Source organism: Clarias gariepinus, chromosome 23 (assembly GCF_024256425.1).
Source record: "Clarias gariepinus isolate MV-2021 ecotype Netherlands chromosome 23, CGAR_prim_01v2, whole genome shotgun sequence".
Taxonomy (NCBI): Eukaryota; Metazoa; Chordata; class Actinopteri; order Siluriformes; family Clariidae; genus Clarias; species Clarias gariepinus.
In genome coordinates this window covers 14,558,569-14,580,345 of record NC_071122.1, presented here as the reverse complement: position 1 = coordinate 14,580,345, position 21,777 = coordinate 14,558,569, and the positions used below count along the sequence as shown (strand labels likewise).

The window sequence follows — 21,777 nt, the reverse complement described above, 5'->3', positions numbered from 1 at the left end:
CAGGCAGTTCACTGAGTGTTCAATAATTAATTGATAAATGAGACTAAAAATTAAACTTGTGACCCAGTGTAAAGAAAATTACTCAGTCAAATGTGAAAAATAAGGTTTTATAAACCAGGGCTTTTGTTAAACTGCATTTATTACTATATTATACATCCAGGATTAAAAGGGATTTGTGTAAAGCCATTTATTAATCATATATTACTGTCAAATATCAAATAACTGTGCAAAATAGTCAGAAAAAATTACATCAATATGTAATAAATGAGTATTTGTCAAATATGCAGGACATTTATGCAAATCATGTAATACTGCACAGTCTCCAGTTTTTTGAATATTAGATCTCACTTTGAAAATATGGGTTTGTGGCTGATTCGGATCACGTTGTAAGTGTTTAGACCTGGTGCATCAAAACCAGGGGATAAGCCTACTTTGTCAAACATGTAGAAATTGAAGAGCTGTCCATCCTGGGCTTCCAATGACACAGAGGCAGAACCCATACGTAGAATGCAGGGATACTGATTTTCAAACACAACCCTAAAAACTCGATCTATAAGGTAAGACAACTTTATTGTTCTGTATCTCTCAGGAATCAAGCTCTCAATCTGAGGCCCGAATTGTTGCATGATGAGGACTCCTTCTGGTCCAGCTTTGATCTCATAAAAAGTCATGTTTCTGTATGTGTAGAACCCCATGTATGGAGTAGGATTGGGGGGCGGAACAAGGACCCGCTTGGCATCTCTAAAAGCTCTCTCCATGGCAGGAATTATATATGAATACACCTTGGATATAACATCTTGGTTTTTAGGCCTTGTGCCTGCCATCAAAATAATCATGCTGATCTTGAGTCGGGGTATTAGGGAAAACGTGGCAGAGTACCCATCCAGGTCGCCATCTTTGCGAAGCAACTCATAACCAAGCTGTTCATTCACCTCCCATGGAGTTCCAGTGCGGTTGGCAAAGTAATCTTTGTCACAGTGGAACAAGGGAGTAAGCATTATCTTTACAGTGTCTGGCTCAAGCAGCTTGCGATGATAAGCTCCAAGAAACATCATGGCTAGTTTCGCCAAATCAGCAGCTGTAGAGAACATCTGCCCTGATGGGCGATACCAGCCTAGGTCATAAAGTGGTGCAGGTTGGCCATTGGTATAGACACCAATGGCCATGTGACTTTGAACGCTGGGTGTGATTTCAAAACCTGTGTCCTCCATTCCCAAGCGGTCAAGGATATTATCCGTAATCCAGCGCTGATAGTTTAAACCCACCACTCTCTCAGCCAAGACATGTGCCAACAAGGAAAAAGCCAAGTTGCTGTAGTGACATCTAAAAAAAGATCAAAATACCTTTGTGAGAAAATTATAAGGTGCCTTTATATATATAATGTTATATTACAGTTTTTGCCAAATGCTTACATGTTGAAAGTGAATACCCCAACAAAAGCATCACCCTTAACCAATACCTTGAATACTAAAAGGACAAGCACAGCTTCTAATTTGCTTTTTATTTGCAATCATGTAACACTCTTCTTGCAAAACCTAACAAACTTTTTCTTTGATTGAACACTTCATTCATGAATAAAATCCATTGCACTTATTGAGAAAACACTTTTACGTTAATCGTTCAAAAGACTAATAAGTTTAAAACCATAAACAGTTTAGAACTACAGATGGACCTCAAGTAAGAGAGATAATTGACAGAGAAGACAACTACTGTAGGAGGAGGTGGACAAGAACAAAGAATGCTATCCAATAAACAAAGATACATTTCATACATTTCCATGCCGTAGATTATGGCCTGACCAAAAGGAAGGCTGGAAAGAGTCCAGTCCAAGCTAAGTTACTACATAATATCATCCATGATAAAGACATTTAGACTGGAGATCAGGTATGTCTACAACTTTCTACACAACACTCTGCCTGTGTGGTTGTTGCACATCATCTGGCATAACATTACAATTAAATGTTAGATTTAGGGTATGTTTTTGGAGCATAGACCTACGAGGTTCATGCTAAAAAAAAAAAAAAAAAAAAAAAATCATAAGGATGTCAAAAAACCTAACAAACCTGGTTTGCCAGGTGACCTCCTTTAGTTACTTTAATAAAGCTGAATTCAATTTAGCTAAAACCAGGCGTAAGGCCTAAAATGTTATAGGACAAAGAACTTTGGTGAAGGCCCTAAGCAGCATGAGGAAACATTACTTTGTGTGCCATTACTCTACAAGGATTTTTCCATTACCATGCCGCCCTTGTTCTCTATAATACTGCACATATAATCACAATATTGATGCACTGCATAATGCAGTTGTACAGGACAGAGCTGCCCAGGTTTGCTGCCATCCAACAGGCTACACAAGTTTTTACACAAGCAATTTCCCTCTGGTTTTAAGCAATTTCCCTCTGGGATTAATAAAGTTCTTTGAATCTTGAATCTTGTACTTTCTCCCTATTTTTCAATGCACTTAACAATTTTTTTTTTTTTTGGCCTTTTAATTTTTAAAAGATGTTAACACAGTTTCTCTTGGAAATGGAACAAATACACAATATTTTCAGCAAACACTGATGCATAGTTACTTTTTATGTCATAATTTGATCAAAGATAAAAAATAAAACCATTATTGTGGGCGCATTATTAAAGGCCGCAAGGAGGTTACACGTCACGGCTCCTGTTACCAGCCAGGGAAAGCCGCCCAGCTGCCAGACGTCAGCGAGGAGGGGCCAGTCCGGCCATCCCCCAAGAGGAGAGTCAGCAAGAGCGAAATTGTGCAAGAGCTGCTGTCCACAGGGGCCCACGCTGCAAGCACTGCCCACCGCTCACCAGCTTGTGCCGGCATGCCAGTGGGGCACTGCCCACACAGTGCACGTGCACAACATCCCTTTCTTTCCATTCTCCCTCATTCAACCATTTTTCATTAAATAAATTACCCTTTTTCTTGTAAGACCTCACCTCGTGTCTGTGCTTTATGGTGCCACCCGTGCAACAAAGGGTTAAACCTGTTACTATATATGTTTGTATCTAAGAGTTGTTTCTCATTGTCCCTGGCAATTGACAAAAGTTGCAACAAGGTTTTACACAAAGGTTCATATTATGTGAAAAACATTATAGTTACAGTTCATTATAAAACATTAAAGCATTACAGTATGCCTTTTAATTTTATATTTCACAATTAGACCACATTTGTTGTAATAACCCCCGACTCGTGGGAATGTAGGATGGCTGTTGGGATTGCCCACTTAGCCTCAATCCATAAGTGAGTGATGTTGGGTGAGTGTACAGTCATCCCAAATTCTATATCTTCACAAGGGGCCCTGTTCAGGCCAGTTACATACATTAGTTTCCATACTAACCTCTGCTTTGTTTACAGGGCCATTATGCTGGAATACATTGCCTGGCCAAAAAAGAAAAAAAAAATTCTGCACACTCTAATATTTTTCTGGCCCACCATGAGGTTTGATTACAGGGTGCATTTACTGTTGCAATGTTTCAGCAAATTTATGCAATGTGACAACATTTATTTCTGTCAAGAGTTGCATTCATTTTTGGCCAAGATATTTTATTAATGATGAGTTGAGCCACTCTGTAAAGTTATCCAACATATCCCAAAGACTTCCAGTAGGGTTATGGTGAGGACCACTCTTTCTCCAGAGTTGTGAAGAAAGCCACCTGCAGTTGTGGCAACAAATTGAATTTTGTTAAGATATTTTTTTTTTTTTACATTTTTAAATAAGTTTTAATAGTTACCTTCACCAGTCAGGGAGGGCAAGACATGTCTGTACCAACTGACGGCTTTTTTTTTTTTATAAATGGATGCTCACACACGATTTGGAGGATAGTGTTGTGCAAGCATGCCACTTCTCCCCCTGAAAGTATGAACAATCTATTTAGACTGGATTTGATAAATATAAATAACCTACCATTGCATACGTTATGCACCAAAATTTACACATTTTCATTTGAAGACACGGAAGAGCTCCAGCCGCATGTGTTCCCAGTAGTGAAAAGGATTTTGTGTTGTGCAGTTCTTGTTGGAAATGGGTCTCTTGATGGAGGAAAACGTATTCATAGCTGATTATTATTTCCACTTATGGTCTTGAATGGGGACCAAGTTGGAAAAAAGTGGCAGGACAATTCCGAGGGAGATTTAATAAGACAGCGCCAAGTAACATAGTGTCAATATTACATAAGCTAATCATCTCTTTTTGCAGGAGTCTGCAGCAACCTTTGTTCTGGGATATGTTTGAGAATCTGCATAAACGATATGATCATGTCTCCAGCGAGGTGATGCACAATTTTAAACTCACAGATGACAACAAGGTAATATTGTTTGTCTTTTCATTTAAGTACCGTATAGTTTGGCACATACAGTACTCTACCCCCTGTTAAACATGGATACCTGGTGTTCCTTTCTTTCATTCTTTTAAACAAGCAGCACAATGATTTTGTATTTCCATGATTTCTACACAAAAAGCTCTGTCTTGCCAGTATTTAAACTGCGTGGTTTATTTTCTGAATAGGTTCAATATTATAATCCAGAACCTCCTAATACATACTTTTTCATTGTTCTAGCTTTAAAACTCTTATGAGCCCCCAAAATTTTTTTGGCTTTCTAATGATTCTCTGAAACAAAATAACTTTTCCGTGACCACAAGGATACGTCTTTTAACATGATTGTGACATGCCACTCTATTAATCACCAGAGTTAAAAAAACTCAAACAAAACTATTAAAGTAGATACAATGGAAGGCTTAACTGAATAAAAACGGTGACTTTTTGCCAGGCAGTGTGTATTTGTGCTAGCCCCCTTAGTTACAGTGAGTAGAAATTTAAATGCTACACCTAACAAATACGTTATGTACAATTGTGTGCTTTTTTCCCTTTATGTCAACAGTTTAGAGAATGCCCACATAGAGTGATGGTCAAGCGTCTACAAATGTTTACCCATATCATTTATTACTATATCATTTATCTTCTTGTGTTTTTACTAAATTTTATGTTTAATCATATGGTGAAAAGAGACACAGACTTTATCATGACATACTTGGTTCCTGGATCTGCAACCAGCACATCATCCTTTAGAAGACTGATCGCAGCTTGAGTTTTGCCCTTCCATAGCAGGTTAGTGGAACGAAGTCTTCTTGGTAAACCTGCTTATCACATAAAATGGTTGGAAACTCATTCAGAGATGGAGATTTTTACTTAATTAATGCAAGTTTGGATACATATTTATAAAAGTTTAATATTAGGAGAGGTGGTGTTCAGGGTGTTTTCTTTGCCTAAAAATACTGCCAGAGGGTGTTTACATGGATTGTTTGGGGGAAATTGATTGAAAGAGGGACTCAGTCACACAACCTCAACAATTTTTTTATTTTTTTTTTAGATCTGGCAACGTGTGCCCTCCTATGGATTGGCACCCTTTTGCCCTAAGTCTCTTGAGATAGGCTTATTGAGGTCGAGAATTTACATAATTAAAAAAAAAAAAGGTCAGGCTGCTAAATCTAATGTTTTAGCATTCTTTTTTTGCACAGCAAATGTAAAAATGCTAAATATTATCGTGTGATAAATGAAAAAAAATGTCAGTGGTTATTTAGCGTAGGCTGTAAACTGTAGGCCTGTCCTATACAAATCGAAAATAAAAAAATAGTTTAGCCTAGATTACAAAGGCTGCTTTGTAAATGTTTAAAATGTGTATTATTATCTTGTTATTAATATGACCTGATTTATCGTTCATATTCATAATCATATGTTGTTGCCAGTTTACAGGGCGATGTTTCCAAGCACTTTCAGGCTGAAATAAAGGCTGTTTTCATTTGAATTACAATGCCTAGTATGTTTATTTAATGGTCGCGGGTGCGGGGCGGGTTGTAAAAATAAATACAGTGGTGCGGGGCTGGGGCGAGCCAAATAATTTCATAAAAGCGGGACCCGAGGGTTGAAAAAATACCCGACCCGCGCATCACTAACCCATAGCTCTTCAAACTCTTCAAACGATTTAACATTAAAATGAAATGTTTTGTTTGGTTGTGGCAAGAGTTTATTCAGGTTTTATTCACTGCCCCTGGCAGAAGGGGTGACATAAAATGGTTGGGTGGGGATAGGTCATAAAGGAAGACAAAAACAGTCAAATGAAACAGGAAGTAACTTACCAGAGAGTTGACTGGCCATTCGACGGAGGGTGACTGAGGAAGAACGAATCTGAACCTCACCGCTATCCAGGAAGATCAGACCATCCGCCACATATTTCAGCTCTGAATTTTTGCTTCTCCCCAGGGGGTTTTTGATGGTGAAGTTCTCCACATACCTTTCCAGTGGATCATCTAATGAGCCCACTTTACCGTCCTCCCAAAGCCGGTAAAGCATCAGAGTGGGAAAGATCTTGGATATACTAGCAATCCTTCAGAGAGGGGGAAAAAAGTTATTCCCCTTGTCAAAAGTTTTGATGGATATACACGCATGATGATTTCTTCTCATGATTGTCTAATATTTTAGAGTCTCAGACCCTCTAATATCAGTTCTCTCTAATATCTAAGTTATCAGCCATGATCCTAAAGTGTTCTCCCTTGGGAAATCCATAATGCAGGGATATCTCTCAAAAATGGTCCAGTAAACTAATGTATGGTTTGCCTGTTAATTATTCAAGAAGATTTTAATTGATTGTGTTGTCAGATTCAATTAATTAATTAATTAATTAATTAATTAATTAATTAATTAATTAATTAATTTGTCTTTTGCTAGTCTTGTGGTGTTGAATTTGTGTTGTTGGATTTTGTTTGATGATTTGGCATTTTGTTTTGTACATTATTCAATCTGCTAATGTTGTTGGTCTCTTGGCCATCCCTACAAGGGGTCGTCACAGTGAACCATCTGACTTCACATAACTTGGCACAGGTTTTATGCCTGATACCTTTCCTGATCAACCAACCCTCCATTTTAACCCATTTAAACATTGGCTGGGAATCAAACCCGGGCCATCCAAATAGCAGGCGAGACACCTTTCCCAAAGACCACTCAAATAAATCTAATAAAAGTTAATACAATACAACCACATACAATACAATACAACCTATTGAAGCTAACTCACATATGTTGCTAAAAAAAGAGTTAACATCCTGGCAAATTTAGCCAGGTTGACAACATGTTAACTTCCAGGGAGCAGCAGACATTTTTGGATATTACAGGTCTTTTATGACAGCAGCTTTATCTGAACACCAACACATTACATCCTGGTGCCAAGGCTTTTCTCGCTGTGATTGAATACAGATTTTTATTCCTGAAAGATTTTTTTATTAGGAATACTGGACACTGCACACTAATGAATCATTAGACCCACTACTGTGTGACATACAATTGACTCCTGAAGGAACTTAAATGTGCCACATCATCCATACTTGGATTTTTAGTGTTTAAGTTGAAAAGAAAATCAGCAGCACATCATTAAAAGAATTAGAGTACAGTATATGATTAGTACATATAGTAAATATACTGTATATGTGCTGCATATGGCACATTTCTACATTTTCACATATATTATTACTACTATTAAAATTATTAACAAATTTCTTTGTTTTGAATTGTATTACTGACAATAGAAAATAGGATTAGTGGGTTTTTATTCAGACTTAAAAAACACACAAAACATCTTGAGTTTAATTCCTAAAGGATCAAAGCAATTAGAATTCTTAATTACTTTTTCAAAACATTAATAGGAAAATCAGCATGCACTAATATGCACACATCACTGCCTTTTTTTGTTGATAAAATGGACAGACAGCAATTAGCGAACATAATTTTGGATAAGCATAAGGTAAGCTGATTGCATCCTTTAACAAATTTGCCAAATTGGCCACATTGTATTTTATGGTATCATATTTCGAAAATAACAACCTAATTTATAATACATATAATTTTATATACAGTATATCAATTATTGTCCAAAAATCAATATGGATGTCCCATCATCAATCCTTACTTCCTTCATATACAGTTTTCTGTTTTGTATTGTTTTTTGATTGTTTTTTGCTGGTTTTCCCCATATAAAAATTGTTAGTAGTTCAACTATAGTTACTTTTGGTTGCAGATGCATGGGCAATTTATGCTGAAAGAGTAGCATGCAAATAGATTCATTTAAATATTTGAAAAGCTGAAACACCTGTAGCTTGTAATTGGCACTCTCTCATGGAATATGTGCATCAGTTCATTATACTGAGAAAATCAAACCGAGGCAATTGGAGTCTAAATTTGGTCACAGGCTGTCAAATGGATGCTGTCTCCTTAAACTGCGGTTTACATGGTAATAATCTTGTACTCTGCCAGCCAGCATTAAGATCTCTCAGCTCTCTGGGAAATACAGTATTTCTTAGAAGTTTACTTTACACAACAATGTTGCTTAAAGGATGGCTATGTCAGTAACCAAAATGATAATACAATCTGATTTACTGAACATACATTATATAGATTATAATTTACTTATATGGTTACATGATTGCATGTACAGTTAAACCTTGGATTGCAAGCATAATTGTTTCAGAAGCGTGCTTGTATATTAAAACACTCCTATATTAAAGCAAATTTTCCCCAAAAGAAATAATGAAAACTTTGATGATTTGTTCCACAACCCAAAATATTTATATAAAAACAACTAATACAAAATATAAAGTAAACATAAAACAAATTACCCTGCACTTCACCTTTGAGAAAAATCGTGACTGGTGTCAGATGAGAGGAGAAGCAGGGGGGCCACTATGTAGGATGACTTTTACACACACACATACTACCGGAATCACTCTTCTGAACAATCTCATCTCCTGCACTGCTACAGCCTTTTTTACTGGATATTCTTTACATTTTATGCCACACGGCATCTCAAATATTCTTCACACCACTAGTGACACAGTTACTCATTATATTAATACAAAGCCATCAGTTGCAAAGTAGTGATAACTGTTCTAGAACCTGTGAAAGTTCTAGAACCCGTGAGAATGGCAGTGCTGGTAGAAGGAGTTAGTGGACTATATAAGGGAAGTAGTAGAAAAACATTAGCAAGTTAAGCAAAGTAGTTAATTGGATTGGATCATGTGTTTACAACTGTTGAGAACAAGAGAAATTGCAGTTGAAAGAGATCTCATCTCATCCTTAAAGCAGTCTTTCATATCTTAAAGAGCTCACCTGTAGATTGTATACTCATTAGGCGGTGCTGATTTAGGATCACTGCTATTCCTCTTTCCAAAGTTTCCTGTCCATAATACAGTGTCATTGTAAATGATAATGGCAGATATTGCAGGAAGGCTGATGGGATTGATGCTATGTCGGAGAATCGCATCAACCTGGAAGAGAACATTGCATATTTATGCATACGTTTACAGCTTCAAGGACCAAACAAAATCTGTCAAAACGGCTGCTCATGCCAAATAATATTTACCCCAAGGAATGTGTTGCTCAACAGGAATATGAGAACATGAATTATGTAGGTTTGGATTGCTTAGGAAAAGCATATGAATTTTTAATGTGTACTCATGGAATGCTATTCAAGAGTCCCAAGGGAAGTTATATGGTTTAATGTACGATATAAGGGGATAGTGTCATTTGGTATGTTAAATTATAAATTGAAATTAGTACTTTCTCCAGGGCTGCCTTTAGATAGGGGATTGGGTGCTCCAGCGGAGTGGGCTTGGGGTTTCGGGGACACAGCTTCTCACCTAGAAGAGTTTTGTCCAAATCTTCCTCTTAAGAAAGATGAAGGAAAAAGGTGAAAAGAGAAATTTTAAATAAAATCATAAAATACCATCTTTCATAATGCTTAATGCCTCCCGATCCATGCTTTGTTTATTTGTAAATATTCATATGTTTATATTTAAATCAGATAAAAAGAAACACGTTTGCTAAATACAGTTTCATGCCCTTTTATGTAATATCCATAATGTTTTTGAACTCAAATCTTTCAATTCAGATGGAACTTGGCCAATTTAGATTTCACATGAAAAAACAAAAATCTGAAATATGTGTTAGTCTAAAATGCAAAACTCCTAAGAACATGAATTTGACTAGGTTACTGACACTACACTTTTTTTCTTTTTAAGCTTTTACCAATTTTAGTATCCATACTCATAAAGAAATGTAAATAATTTCATATATCGTTGAAAAACGGCCATTTTTGGGGCACCTATAATATCATCTCTGTAAAATGGGTAAAGTTAGCAAATTAAAACTTTTAGAGAAGCAAGACTGCTCTCTCATGTTGCATAAACTTCGGAAGTAGCTTGGCACACACATTTTTTTTTATTTTATGTATAAAATATACCTATATATGTACAATATATACATAATAATAATAGTAATAATAATAATAATAATAATAATAATAATAATAATAATATAAACACATTATTTCACAATTATATTCATGTTTTGAAAATTAATTCACAATATACAGTAACAGCATTCAAGAAAAATATGAAAAACATATTACTACAAATACATACAATATACTATTACTATAGATACTACTACTTAAATAGTTTATTGCCAGCAGTTCATATTTACGTATACATTAGATGAAAAAGCATCTTCATGTTCTTATATTGCTTTTCTCAGGGAGTGATTTTCTCATCTACATGAATATCAGGCTTTTTTTTATAGCCCACTGTACCTGCCACCGTGGCTGCCTCATTATTCATGTTTGAGGGCATGTGGGATGAAGGGTGACAAGATATGCAATGCATAGCAAGAAGGGAGGAGTCTACTAAACAAATCATAAAAATGTCATCAAAACATAAAAAATAATAACATAGACGTTTATAAAATTTTGGTAACTTCGTAATATTTAAATTTTGTATTAATAAATAGAATTGCCAATTTCAAATAGCGTATCTACAGTTTATTAATAGTAACCCGGTTGCTTGCTAGGCTACAGTTAAAGCTTGTGGTTAAAGCCATATTATAAATACTACTAGCTTTATTTTGCTTGTTTATGCAGAGGGTTTTGTAGAAAATAAATATAAATTTTAATAAATATAAAATATCTATATAAATAATAAGATGAAAAGATCCTAAGAAATTTCATGGAAGTATATTGACATTACACATTGTAACACACTGTGGCTTAAATAATAAAATTCTATACAGTACTGACTTTATAAAATGCAGTCAGAATTACGACCATGTGTTTACCATTCATTTGTCTTCTATACTGGTTATCCTGTGTACAGGGCCATGGGGGCCACAGTATAGCAGTGTTTACATTAAACGGCTGATAGACATAAATCTGAAAGTGAGAGAAGGAGGCTTTGGAAGAAAATATTTTTTGAAGCTAGTCTTACCAGGTAATAGTTTGGGCAAATGATACTGCCAGAGGAAGCAGCCTGTCATAATGATAGACAACATTGCAAAGAAGATTAGGCCCAAATGAGTCCATTTCACGTCCATCACGCTGAATTTGGTAAGTCTCTCAATAGCAGCTGCTGGAGTATGCTGAATTGACACATAATACATGAAAATAAACACAAAAGGATCAACCCCAAAACCTTTTGTTATGCATAATTTTTTTTTTTATGGTTCAAAGGGCAGAAACTGATTCTTAATGGTGGTGCTTAAAAATGCATACAGTAGTAAAATCCTTGAATTGGCAGATAAAGCAACTACTATCTTGGAATAAATACACGAAAAATTAAAAGGCACAGAAAAATCTGACTTTGATTAGTTAAAGCTTTACAGATTGTCTGGATTAGATCCTCAATGGAGTAAATCTGATTAGTGTGTGATTAGTGTGTGACAGAATAGGAATAGGAAGGCAATCAACAATGTGGCAATAAACCCGGCACATACAGTACTGTATTCATCTCTGTATTTTTATTTGATTTACAATAAATGCTATAATTATATTTTATAAAAGATAAATGATAGAAGAAAATGGCCAATCCAACATTAACAGACAAAAATTGACAAACAAAAACAAGCAAGCACAGAAATCTATATTCAATACTCACCATATATAAAAAAAAAACTTTCTTCAGTCTTTACACTTTGGATTTGGATAATAAATTCTGATCTTTATATTGTTCAGGATTGTCATGTCTACAAAGACTAACAATAGTATGACAACTGCAGTCCACCTCAGAACACTTCTTGACATTATAATCCAGAGATTTACTCCACACAAGCCCAACCAGAGCAGGGCTGCCCTTAATCCCTGCAAATCGATTGACTTCTGGCTGGCTGGCTTCTGACAGCACAAGCTCAGTTAATACTTTGTTGTATACATACTATTGCGGCATTCTACAGGAATAAACAATCAAGTGTCAAGCGATGTCGAATATTATAATTTAAGCCTACTAGACTTCTTGCTCTGATGTGACGGCTTACAAGAAACATGCCAGAATTAAAAGCCTGTAGACTGTGTAATCAAGATCTACATGTATTCTAAAGTGATCTTTATGCATTACATCCTCTTAATGCTTCTTCTTCTGAAAATAGTCTTAAATGGCATATAAATAGTCATAGTATGGCCATTTGAATTAACCATATCCATAAATAAGCTACTGCACGTCATATCATAATGGTATTGTTACAAGTAAATTGATTCATCATTAAATGCATATCATTTACCATAAGTTTCATAAAAATATGCTACTCATTGCTTTATGCAGATTTTATGCATAAATTATGGGTTTTCACTTATAGGGATTAAAAACCAATGAGGTGGTCCCCAGGTAACCTCAATATAAAGGCAAATTTAAGTTAGAGGTTTTAATGTTTTAAGACAGGTTTCTTCAAGTTTTGTTTTGTGTTTTTGTCTCACCTCAAGTAGTCTTAATTATTTATTATACCAGTTTGTTCTTGCTCTCACCCTTTCCTCACTAAATACCCACACTTGCAGATTCCTCCCAGTCCTTAATACCTATTAAGCTATTATTAAGCAGCAGCAACTTTGAGTGTTACAGTAGAAGAATGTTCTATGCAAATGAAATGATTTATTCAAAATAGACAATTACTCTTTACCATTACTAAATAATGGTAAAGAGTAATAAATAAGGCAATGTCCGCATAACATACATTGTGGATATACAGTACACTATATCCCCTCTCTTTTGGGATTTCCCTTTGGAGCAGTTGGAGCAGCCTTTGATCAAGTAAAAAGCAAGTAATGGACAAAAAATTCAGGCTAATGTTGCACTTTCCCACCCATACATTAATAAGGATAGGCTATATCAAGTGGGAAATGAAACAATTATTGATTGTGAAAAGCAGCTGGTAAATGTTACAGTATACCAGGCAGCTTCTTATAATCCGACGGCAGGTCAATTAGAAGTGAATAAAACACTAAACCGTCTCATGGCTTTTTTTTTTTCATTTGTCCATTCACTGTGGCACATAAAATTTGGACAGGTGGCCCAAGCCACTGTTATTTGCAGTTTAAGAAATCTCGCGAGCCTCCTACAGGCACAAATCTTGCGACAGCCTAGACATTATTAGGATCAAATTGAAAGAAGGGACCTTCTTCAGGCAAAAGTTTTATTTAGTAAGTAACATAATAGATATGTTAAAGAAGTTCTTGATCTGAGAGCAAACCTTTACAATCTGGGTTAAATAACACAGGAGAATTTGCTACAGGTTTAAGAAGATTAATGTTGGCTGTATGGTGAGGTGTGAGGCTAATGGCGTTTGCACTTCTAGATAAAGTGCTAGTACTTCTTTGGATATGAGCCCAAAGCCATGGATCCAGGACATTACCAATGTAAAGTACTGTACCACCACTTTAGCATATCTCTTAACTCTTATAGAAAATAAAAATAATCACAGCTTCTTTTTTTTTAATACTTCATCAAAATTAGTTGGGAATAAGACCACCACAAAAACATACAGTACAAACAGGTAACATGTTGTAACAATGACAAAAAAATATCAGGAAAGATAATTCAAACTTTAAATTTAAAAGTCAAACAAACTAACAATGTAAAGTGGTTACTAAAAATATAATGACAACATATACCATGTACAGTATTATTGTTCTCACTGTGCACAAAACAGGTGATTTCACTAATTAGTTTGAGCCTGACAAGTTTCTGCTAAACCACTGCGCTAATTACAGTACAATCAGCTGGTTTAGTTAATGGATGGATCAAATACGAGAGATCATCCAATGGTCACCATCATCTTTTCCTCTGAAACCTGCTCTCCCCTCCACAAAATCTAATTGACAGCCAATATAACTGTAGTATAACTTTTTTAAATCTCTGTTTGCTCTTTTTGTTGGAATGCTGTAAAGTAAAATAATAATAATAACAAAAATTTACATCCAACAATCTCTGTCTTTGTGTTTCTTTGCAATTGAGTCCAGCCCAGCCTGTGGAGCAGTGGTTTTGTTGTTTGATCATTACCATGATTTGGTTCCCATACTGCATCAACAACTCTCTTTTCAAAGTTGTCTACAATATATTATAAAATAAATTTCAAAATGTAGGATCCGTACTGATTAATTTAGATTATTAGTTTTTGTTTGCTTTATTATTGAAAAATAGAAACAGAAAAAAGTCGAGTCCTGCTTTGTGTTGTTTTCCTATCAGACAGTCATGACTTACCAGCGATTGTACTCCATCTGATAAGGACTTCGTCAGCACAGACTTACTTTCAGTTTTCCCCATAGTGAATTTTACAACTCTGAAAAACAAAAACGGTTAAAATCAGACTAACTATGCTACCATAGCTTTTCTTGCCTTTTTTAAATGTTTGAAAGTCAGCAACTATGCAACCATTTTAGCATACTGTTTACTCCACACATGGGATATGTGAAGATCCTGATAACTTGTAAACTGTATGTAGCATTGTTGACAAGCAACAAACAACAAGACATGCATCTAAAACAACTGGTCTTTGATTTTCCTGTCTTTAAGGTTATTTATCTGGCTATCAAGTAGGTTCTCTCCAGATAGGATGCTATTAACCTCCAAAGAGGAATAAATTGTGCAGAACAATCTGCAGACTAAGATAAGACATAACTCTATTACCATCACCAGGTGAATTAAATAACATGAATTATCTATTATATACCGGTAAACTGCTGACAAGATAATGGGCACTTAAGGCCCATCTATGCCTGTGGTGACCAAAGGCCAGCCTGTCTGGTCCGATCTCATAGCACTGTAATAAATTGCAGAGAAAGACAACGCTGTCCATCATAGAAAGGTATCATAACACCCAATGCATCACAGTCTGCTTCAATGTTGGTGATCCAGCCTCCATATTAACCAGATGTCAATCTGATCATGCGTCCAAATCAAAAAAACCCATCCCACAACCTTAAAGACGCAAAGGAACTTCCTGCTGTTAAACACCAAAGCATACCAAGAGAGGACTTGTGGAGTCATATCTCGAGGGTCCAGAGTTGCCCTGGTGGCACAACGGGAACCTACAAAATACTGAGCATTAGACAGTATTTTGCACTCTAATGTTAAAGGCTGATCGGTGTATACTGTACCTCTATAGTATACTGTAGATCAAAACATATCCATCAATTGTGCAACATGGACTCCTATAATAAATTCTTTCAAATTAGTCTTTAACCCTTAACATCACACGTAATGACCTATTTTGAGTTACTGTACTTCAATCTGGCTGTTGGAATGCAGAAGAAGTGCTCTTAAATTCAGTGCTAATAGAAGAAAAATGTTATTAAACAGATTGAGATGGCAGGGTGTAGTCTTTAAATAGGAATATTAAGTTGATTAAAAAGCTCTTTGTATTAGTAATGCTGGCCTAGATTTTGCTTGCCATCTGAATCATAGCTTTTTGCCAAAGCTTTTGAAATCCCCCACAGATTTTTTTTCAGATTTTTTTTCAAGCGCTCATTTTAATAGAGCACAATGTAAAAATACCAGAGCCAGCTTTAAGGTCCTTTCACAATAGCAACAATAAAAAATTTAATTACCACCACATTTAGTGCAATGCATTGTTACTTATTTAAAACAAAAGGAAGAAAAACATGCAGACCTCATACAGTATAATAATAATAATAATAATAATAATAATAATAATAATTGCTGTTATGCTGTTGTGAGGTGGATTTGAGGAATATACAATGTGTAAACAGTATTGCTTTGGGAAGAAAAATAATCTCATTAAATGCACTCGTAATTAAGTATGTTCATAATCGTTTTTTTTTTTTTAATAAGTAACTTAAGTTTTGAGGAAAAATTGTGTAACTAAGTTGGTTTTGATTTATTCTTATATTGTTCTTTAGTTCCAGGAATGGGTTTAGCATTAGTTAAATAAACAATAAAAACCTTATGCATAAAGAGAGCTATATGCTCATTCAGTAACAGTGCAGACCAAGCTGTAAAATATATGTTTTCCTTCACACTTACCTTTTGTCCCAAGGAGAAAATTAGGAGCAGTTTTCCCTAAAAAAAGAAGACATGCATTGTACATTTGTTCTCTGAATCAGCTAGCTCAGTCTGGAACCTCAGCAGATGTTTGCATCATGCCTGAGTTAAATCCTGCTTATATCAGACCCAGGATTTTGGATTATGTGCCATTTGCAATATCTGGGAAATAGACTTCCCTGCAATTGCACTGCAGCATGCACTGGAGCTTGAGTACACTTGCTAAGGCATTGCATTATTAGTGTGAGTCGATGCATTGCGTTTTGTATGCCTAACAATCATTTATCATAAAGCCATCCTTATAAACAGGTTTGTGTTTGCACTCAGGCGTCTATGCTCTTTTCCCACTAGACTTGCTGATTGAAAATTTTTATTGTTATTACACTGTGTTCTTGACTGGATCACCCTGACAGCATATGACGCACTTAAAATTAAATGAGTCGACAGACTAAACATTGTTACTTCCAAATGATCCAATTTCAATTGTAATATGCATTGCTAAAGCAACATGTGCTTGCTCTGTAATTGCAGAGAGAAAAACATAGACATCTGTCTGCTCACTGAATTTACATTTCATTAATGAAATAATCATCAGCCAATGCATAATCTGCTACTGAAACATAGATGTGCTGTAAAAGCTTCCCTTTGAGATATACCAATTAGTTTGGTTAACACTTTTTTGGAGGGTGTAAAGGCATTTACAATCATTTAATTTAAACCAAATTAATTGTAATATTGTATTAATAAAAGTATTAATGGATTCACCACACAGGTATTGATCATGACCGTCTGATTAAATAAAGAAGATTTTATGGATACACGGAGAAAGATCATACATTTGTAGCTTAGATTTGTTTCCGTATTTTAAAAGGTGGTATTTTTTTTACTAACTTTTAAGCATATTTTTTAATAATGTTTTGATTTTCTAGTCAAATCAGCTGCAATTTTGCATTTATAAACCTGTTATAAAGAATCATGTATACCTTAGATGTATACCTTTTGATAACAGGTTTAAAAATGCAAAGTTGATTTTGGAAGATGTGACCTGCTTATATATGTAAAGTATTGGAATTGTAGTTTTAAGTGCAAATACTTTACTTGGCAAACTCTTGATTCTAAACTGCTACATAAATCTGTTACAGTAAATACCAGTTGCAAAAGTAAAAAAAAAAAAAAAAAAATTTAAAATAAGTGGTTGCTATAAAGAAGATAAATCCTCATATAGCATAAATCGCACAAATCTCATTTAACCTAATAGATCTGATGCTGTTAAAAAAATTAAATAACGTTTAACACTATAACATTTCTCGATCAAGTAAGTGTTAAATATCCCAGAATATGTTTTATATTTTCTTCAAAGTAGCCACCTTTTGCTTTCTCTTTGTAAGCCTCTTGAGGTGTAGTCACCTAGAATGGTTTTTCAACAATCTTGAAAGAGTCTCAGAGGTGTTAAGAACTTGTTAGTTGCTCTTCTTTCACTCTCTGGTACAACTCATGGGTGATTGTGGAGGCCAGGTGAGCTGATGCAGCCATCTTTATTGGACAAATAGCTCAGAGCAAATAGCATACATAACCTAGAGGTGTTTGGGGTCACTGTCCTGTTGGAAATCAAATGATGGTCCCACTAAGTGCAAACCAGATGGGATGGTGTGGCGCTGCTGTGGTAACAATGCTGGTTAGGTGTGCACTCAGTTTTGATTAAGACACTAAAAGTCATGATTAGTGTCACCGGCAAAGCAGCCTATACCATCACACCGCTCCTTCATGCTTAACAGTGGGAATCCCACACTGAGAAACTGCCTGTTCACCCTCTCTACGTCTAAGAGGTGGTTAAAACTGAAAATCTCCAAAGACCAAAGGACAGTTTCCACTGATCTGATGTCCTTTCCTTGTGTTTCTTGGCCCAAGCAAGTTACTTCTTGTTCTTTTGCAGTAATGGTTTCTTAGCTGCAATTTAAATATGAAGGCCTGACTTACGCAGTCTCTTCTGAACAGTGGAGATTAAAAGATATCTGCTGCTTGAACTAGCAGAAGTTTAGTGGGCTCTAATCAAGGGTGTTGTAAATCGCATTTGATGGTTTTGGCAGCTGCACCTGGGGGGATACATTAAATATTTTTTACATTTTTCTGCACCTTATTTTCTCAAAGTAATAATGAGTGTTGCTTGCCATGCTATGGATTTGTCCAGTAGTTGTAGCAGCACTAATAGGGCTATTGATTTTGTACCCAAATGTGCTCTTCCTAATGCACTTTAAAAAGGCCAGAAATGTCACAAATATTACAAATGAAATGTTGACAAGGCAGATCTATGATTTGAAAACCTTTCCAGGTGACTACCTCATAAATCTGAGGAGAAAAAAGAAAAGCTGTCTTCAAACCTAAATGTACTGTAGCTACTTCAGACAATTTTAAATATAAAACATACTGTATCTGGGCTGTTTAACACTCATTTTTAAATGATATAATGGATGTGTTCAGTATTAACGTACAATATTAAAAATAATAAAAAACACTGAGAGAGTCTATTTTTTGTCTGGTAGTGTATGCCAAAGTTATATTATTGAATATAAATTTAAAAAAAAAACATAATATAAGAAAATAAAATAAATGTATAAAATATATTTCATGGAATCTATTATTTTGTTTATTAATTAACACATTTTAAGCACTCAGATCATGTGAGTGGTACATTGGGAGTCAAATAAGGGGTCATGTATTGATGATGGCAATGTGATGTTGCCAATACGTTTAACAACTTAAGTATGGTTCAAACTTAATCTATTTGGATGTAAGTGCTGCCCTTGTTCAGACATTAGAGAGGGATTTGGGATTGAGCCTTGTGGTAAAAGGTAGTGAACATTATACTGTAGCTTACATTTTCCATCAACAGAACAATAACTTATGAACCTGTCAGCATGTTGGCAGAAGCTCGTGCTCAGGTTAACAAGCAGCAATGAAAAATTGAAACAAAGCACAGGCATTTCTGGGGCAATTCAGTGCGACTTAGGAGCAATTATTAAGGTGAAATGTTGTTTACCATGACATACTGTAACATGACTGGTGTGTTAGCCGTACTGTAGCTTCTCTTCCTTCTTACCTGGAGTGCAGATCATACCGACCTACTGATGTGTTGTAGTTGAGTTTGATACAGTATGTTTGAAAGAGCAGTTAAATATTGCATATAGGTTTTGCTTTCTAGATATATACCTTTTAAATAACAATTTGCCTTATATTTCTATTATATATTTGCTTAACCAATATTGCATCCTTAAAGCCACACTTAATTTTTCTCAGCTGATAGTCAGCCAGTAAATATATTGTATTTCCTTATTGATATAGACTGTCAGATTAATGTAATTTTATGGTCTTCATCCAGCAATCTAATCTATTTATATCTAAACTATGTATGTGTGTTGTGTATGTATGTAAGTATATATATATATATATGTATATAAACTACCTTTATTTTTTTTAGCGAGTATTAGCAAAACAGTGGTGGTGGTATCGGGTGAGCTCAGGTTGATTACATTCTCTTTTGCAAAGTGTTCTAAGAACTGTTAATATGCAACAATAAACAAGCTTTTCCTATGACACAATCCATGCAGAAAGCTGTAATGCCAAATTAAATGTGAATGGAAAACTTGAGTTGCTAAAGGCTACATGAGAAAAATAAATACAAGTGTGCAATTTTGTACTTTAAAACTTAGAAGCTTGGTGTGATCATGCAATATTTCATATCACAGTTCCCATGGAAACAAGCACTTGTTTTTTGTTTTTCATGTGTCCATCCCCATCTTGTCATTCATATCTTTTTCTTGTCATGTCCTCCTGTTTCCTGTTACTCTTATAAAAGATGTACAGTATTATTTAAACTTTTGCATGTTTGTATTTACAAAATCTTCTGAAATGTAAATGTTAATTTTAAGCCTTATATTTCTAATATTGGATAGGATTTTCTATTGTTTTTTTTTTTTGGAGGTACAGTATGTATATCCTGTGTTTCATCTCCGCAGAAGCCTTCGGGTTCTCCTAATGGATTTTCCAGAGCTATTTGTGGCATACCAGCCTTCCCTGCCTGCCTTAATTGTGGATCCACCTCCTCTGCCTGTCTAGTCTGTCCACCCTGTGAAGTAAATAAAGTGAAGTAAAGACCATTTCACTACTTAGTCAAAATAAATCAGCATTCTGAGATTGAACAGCTGGATCCAAATTATGGCCCAGCTGCATGCAAATACTGTAAGCTGTGGTGTGGTGGTGACTCAAGAGCACTACTGAATTACTCAGTGTGTTTGTGCACAATTTATTCCATCACAGTAGGATGTTTACGTGTCAGTGGTAATGGAAAACCCATGAGACTAGGAAACAGAGATCTGAACACACAAAAGACAAAGTTTAAGCTAATTATATATGTCAAAGGGAGGTCAAACATTGCAGAATGAATTTTAGTTGGGGCATGACTTTGTCTAAAATGGCCCCATTATAGACTGCATCAACTTGTCCAAAAGAAAAAAAAGATGTCACGGAAAAGGAAAAACAACCATATTCATCACATGAAGGGCTGCATGAAATGAGCTGACAGTTGGCCTGCTATCATTATCCATGTAACAGCACAGAGACTGCATAAGGATTATTGGTTTGATGAATCTTAATTGCCAGTTCTACCCCACACTTAGGATACCAGGAAATTAGATAACAGTTGAGAGTTAATACTTGTTCCAGAAATATAGAGAAAATTAAGTGCTTAGTTTTGTTTAATACAATAAACAAAAGTGTATATGAGACTGTATGATTATAGCTGGCTTTATAAGATTTAATCACATGTCATGTCAATAGTAATGGCTACTAAATCTAAAACAATTAGCCCAATGTTTCAATACAGTACTTGTACATAAATATATCTGCACATGACGTCACGTCACACACTCCAGCAAGGATGTTTAAATAAAATAGCAGTTTCGGTTGATAAGGTTGTGATAAGTAGACGAAGATGTCTGTGATAGAGACTCAAAATTCGAGCGAAATGTCACAACCAAGCACCAGCGAGGAAGGTAACAGGAATGATATATACATATATAACTTTTTTGATGAATCATTGGATTAATCATTTATTCTGACAGCACTAATGTTTATTGTAGACAACCCTACAAGGGTAATTGTTACTAAGCCTGCCCTGGGTATACTAATTTTCTTGTATGTTGCCCTTACAGATTCCTGCAGCTAAGCTTGGATGTACACTTACATTCCAATAAAGGTTACCGATGACATGCCTCTGACTTTTTGCACCATTAAAATACTAATAGCCAACTAGTTATCATATCTTCTTCTCCATAAAACATGTTAATGATCACTAGTACACACATATGGTTCTTTAATGTATTTGCATTGTACTAAAATGCTTTTTTTTTTCAAT

At 35.3% G+C, this 21,777-nt stretch overlaps 1 protein-coding gene across 1 annotated transcript; it reads right to left on the bottom strand.

The window, feature by feature from the left end:
* Positions 1-280: 280 nt before the first annotated feature.
* lactbl1b (lactamase, beta-like 1b) lies at positions 281-16,414 on the bottom strand. The gene is made up of 8 exons (XM_053484404.1): positions 16,350-16,414; positions 14,568-14,646; positions 11,310-11,460; positions 9,610-9,716; positions 9,160-9,317; positions 6,141-6,388; positions 5,036-5,141; positions 281-1,323 (listed from the first exon to the last, which is right to left on the bottom strand). The coding sequence occupies exons 2-8, from the start codon at positions 14,628-14,630 to the stop codon at positions 345-347; spliced, it is 1,812 nt and encodes a 603-aa protein (XP_053340379.1). The 5' UTR covers positions 14,631-14,646; positions 16,350-16,414; the 3' UTR covers positions 281-344.
* Between the last annotated feature and the right edge of the window lie 5,363 nt (positions 16,415-21,777).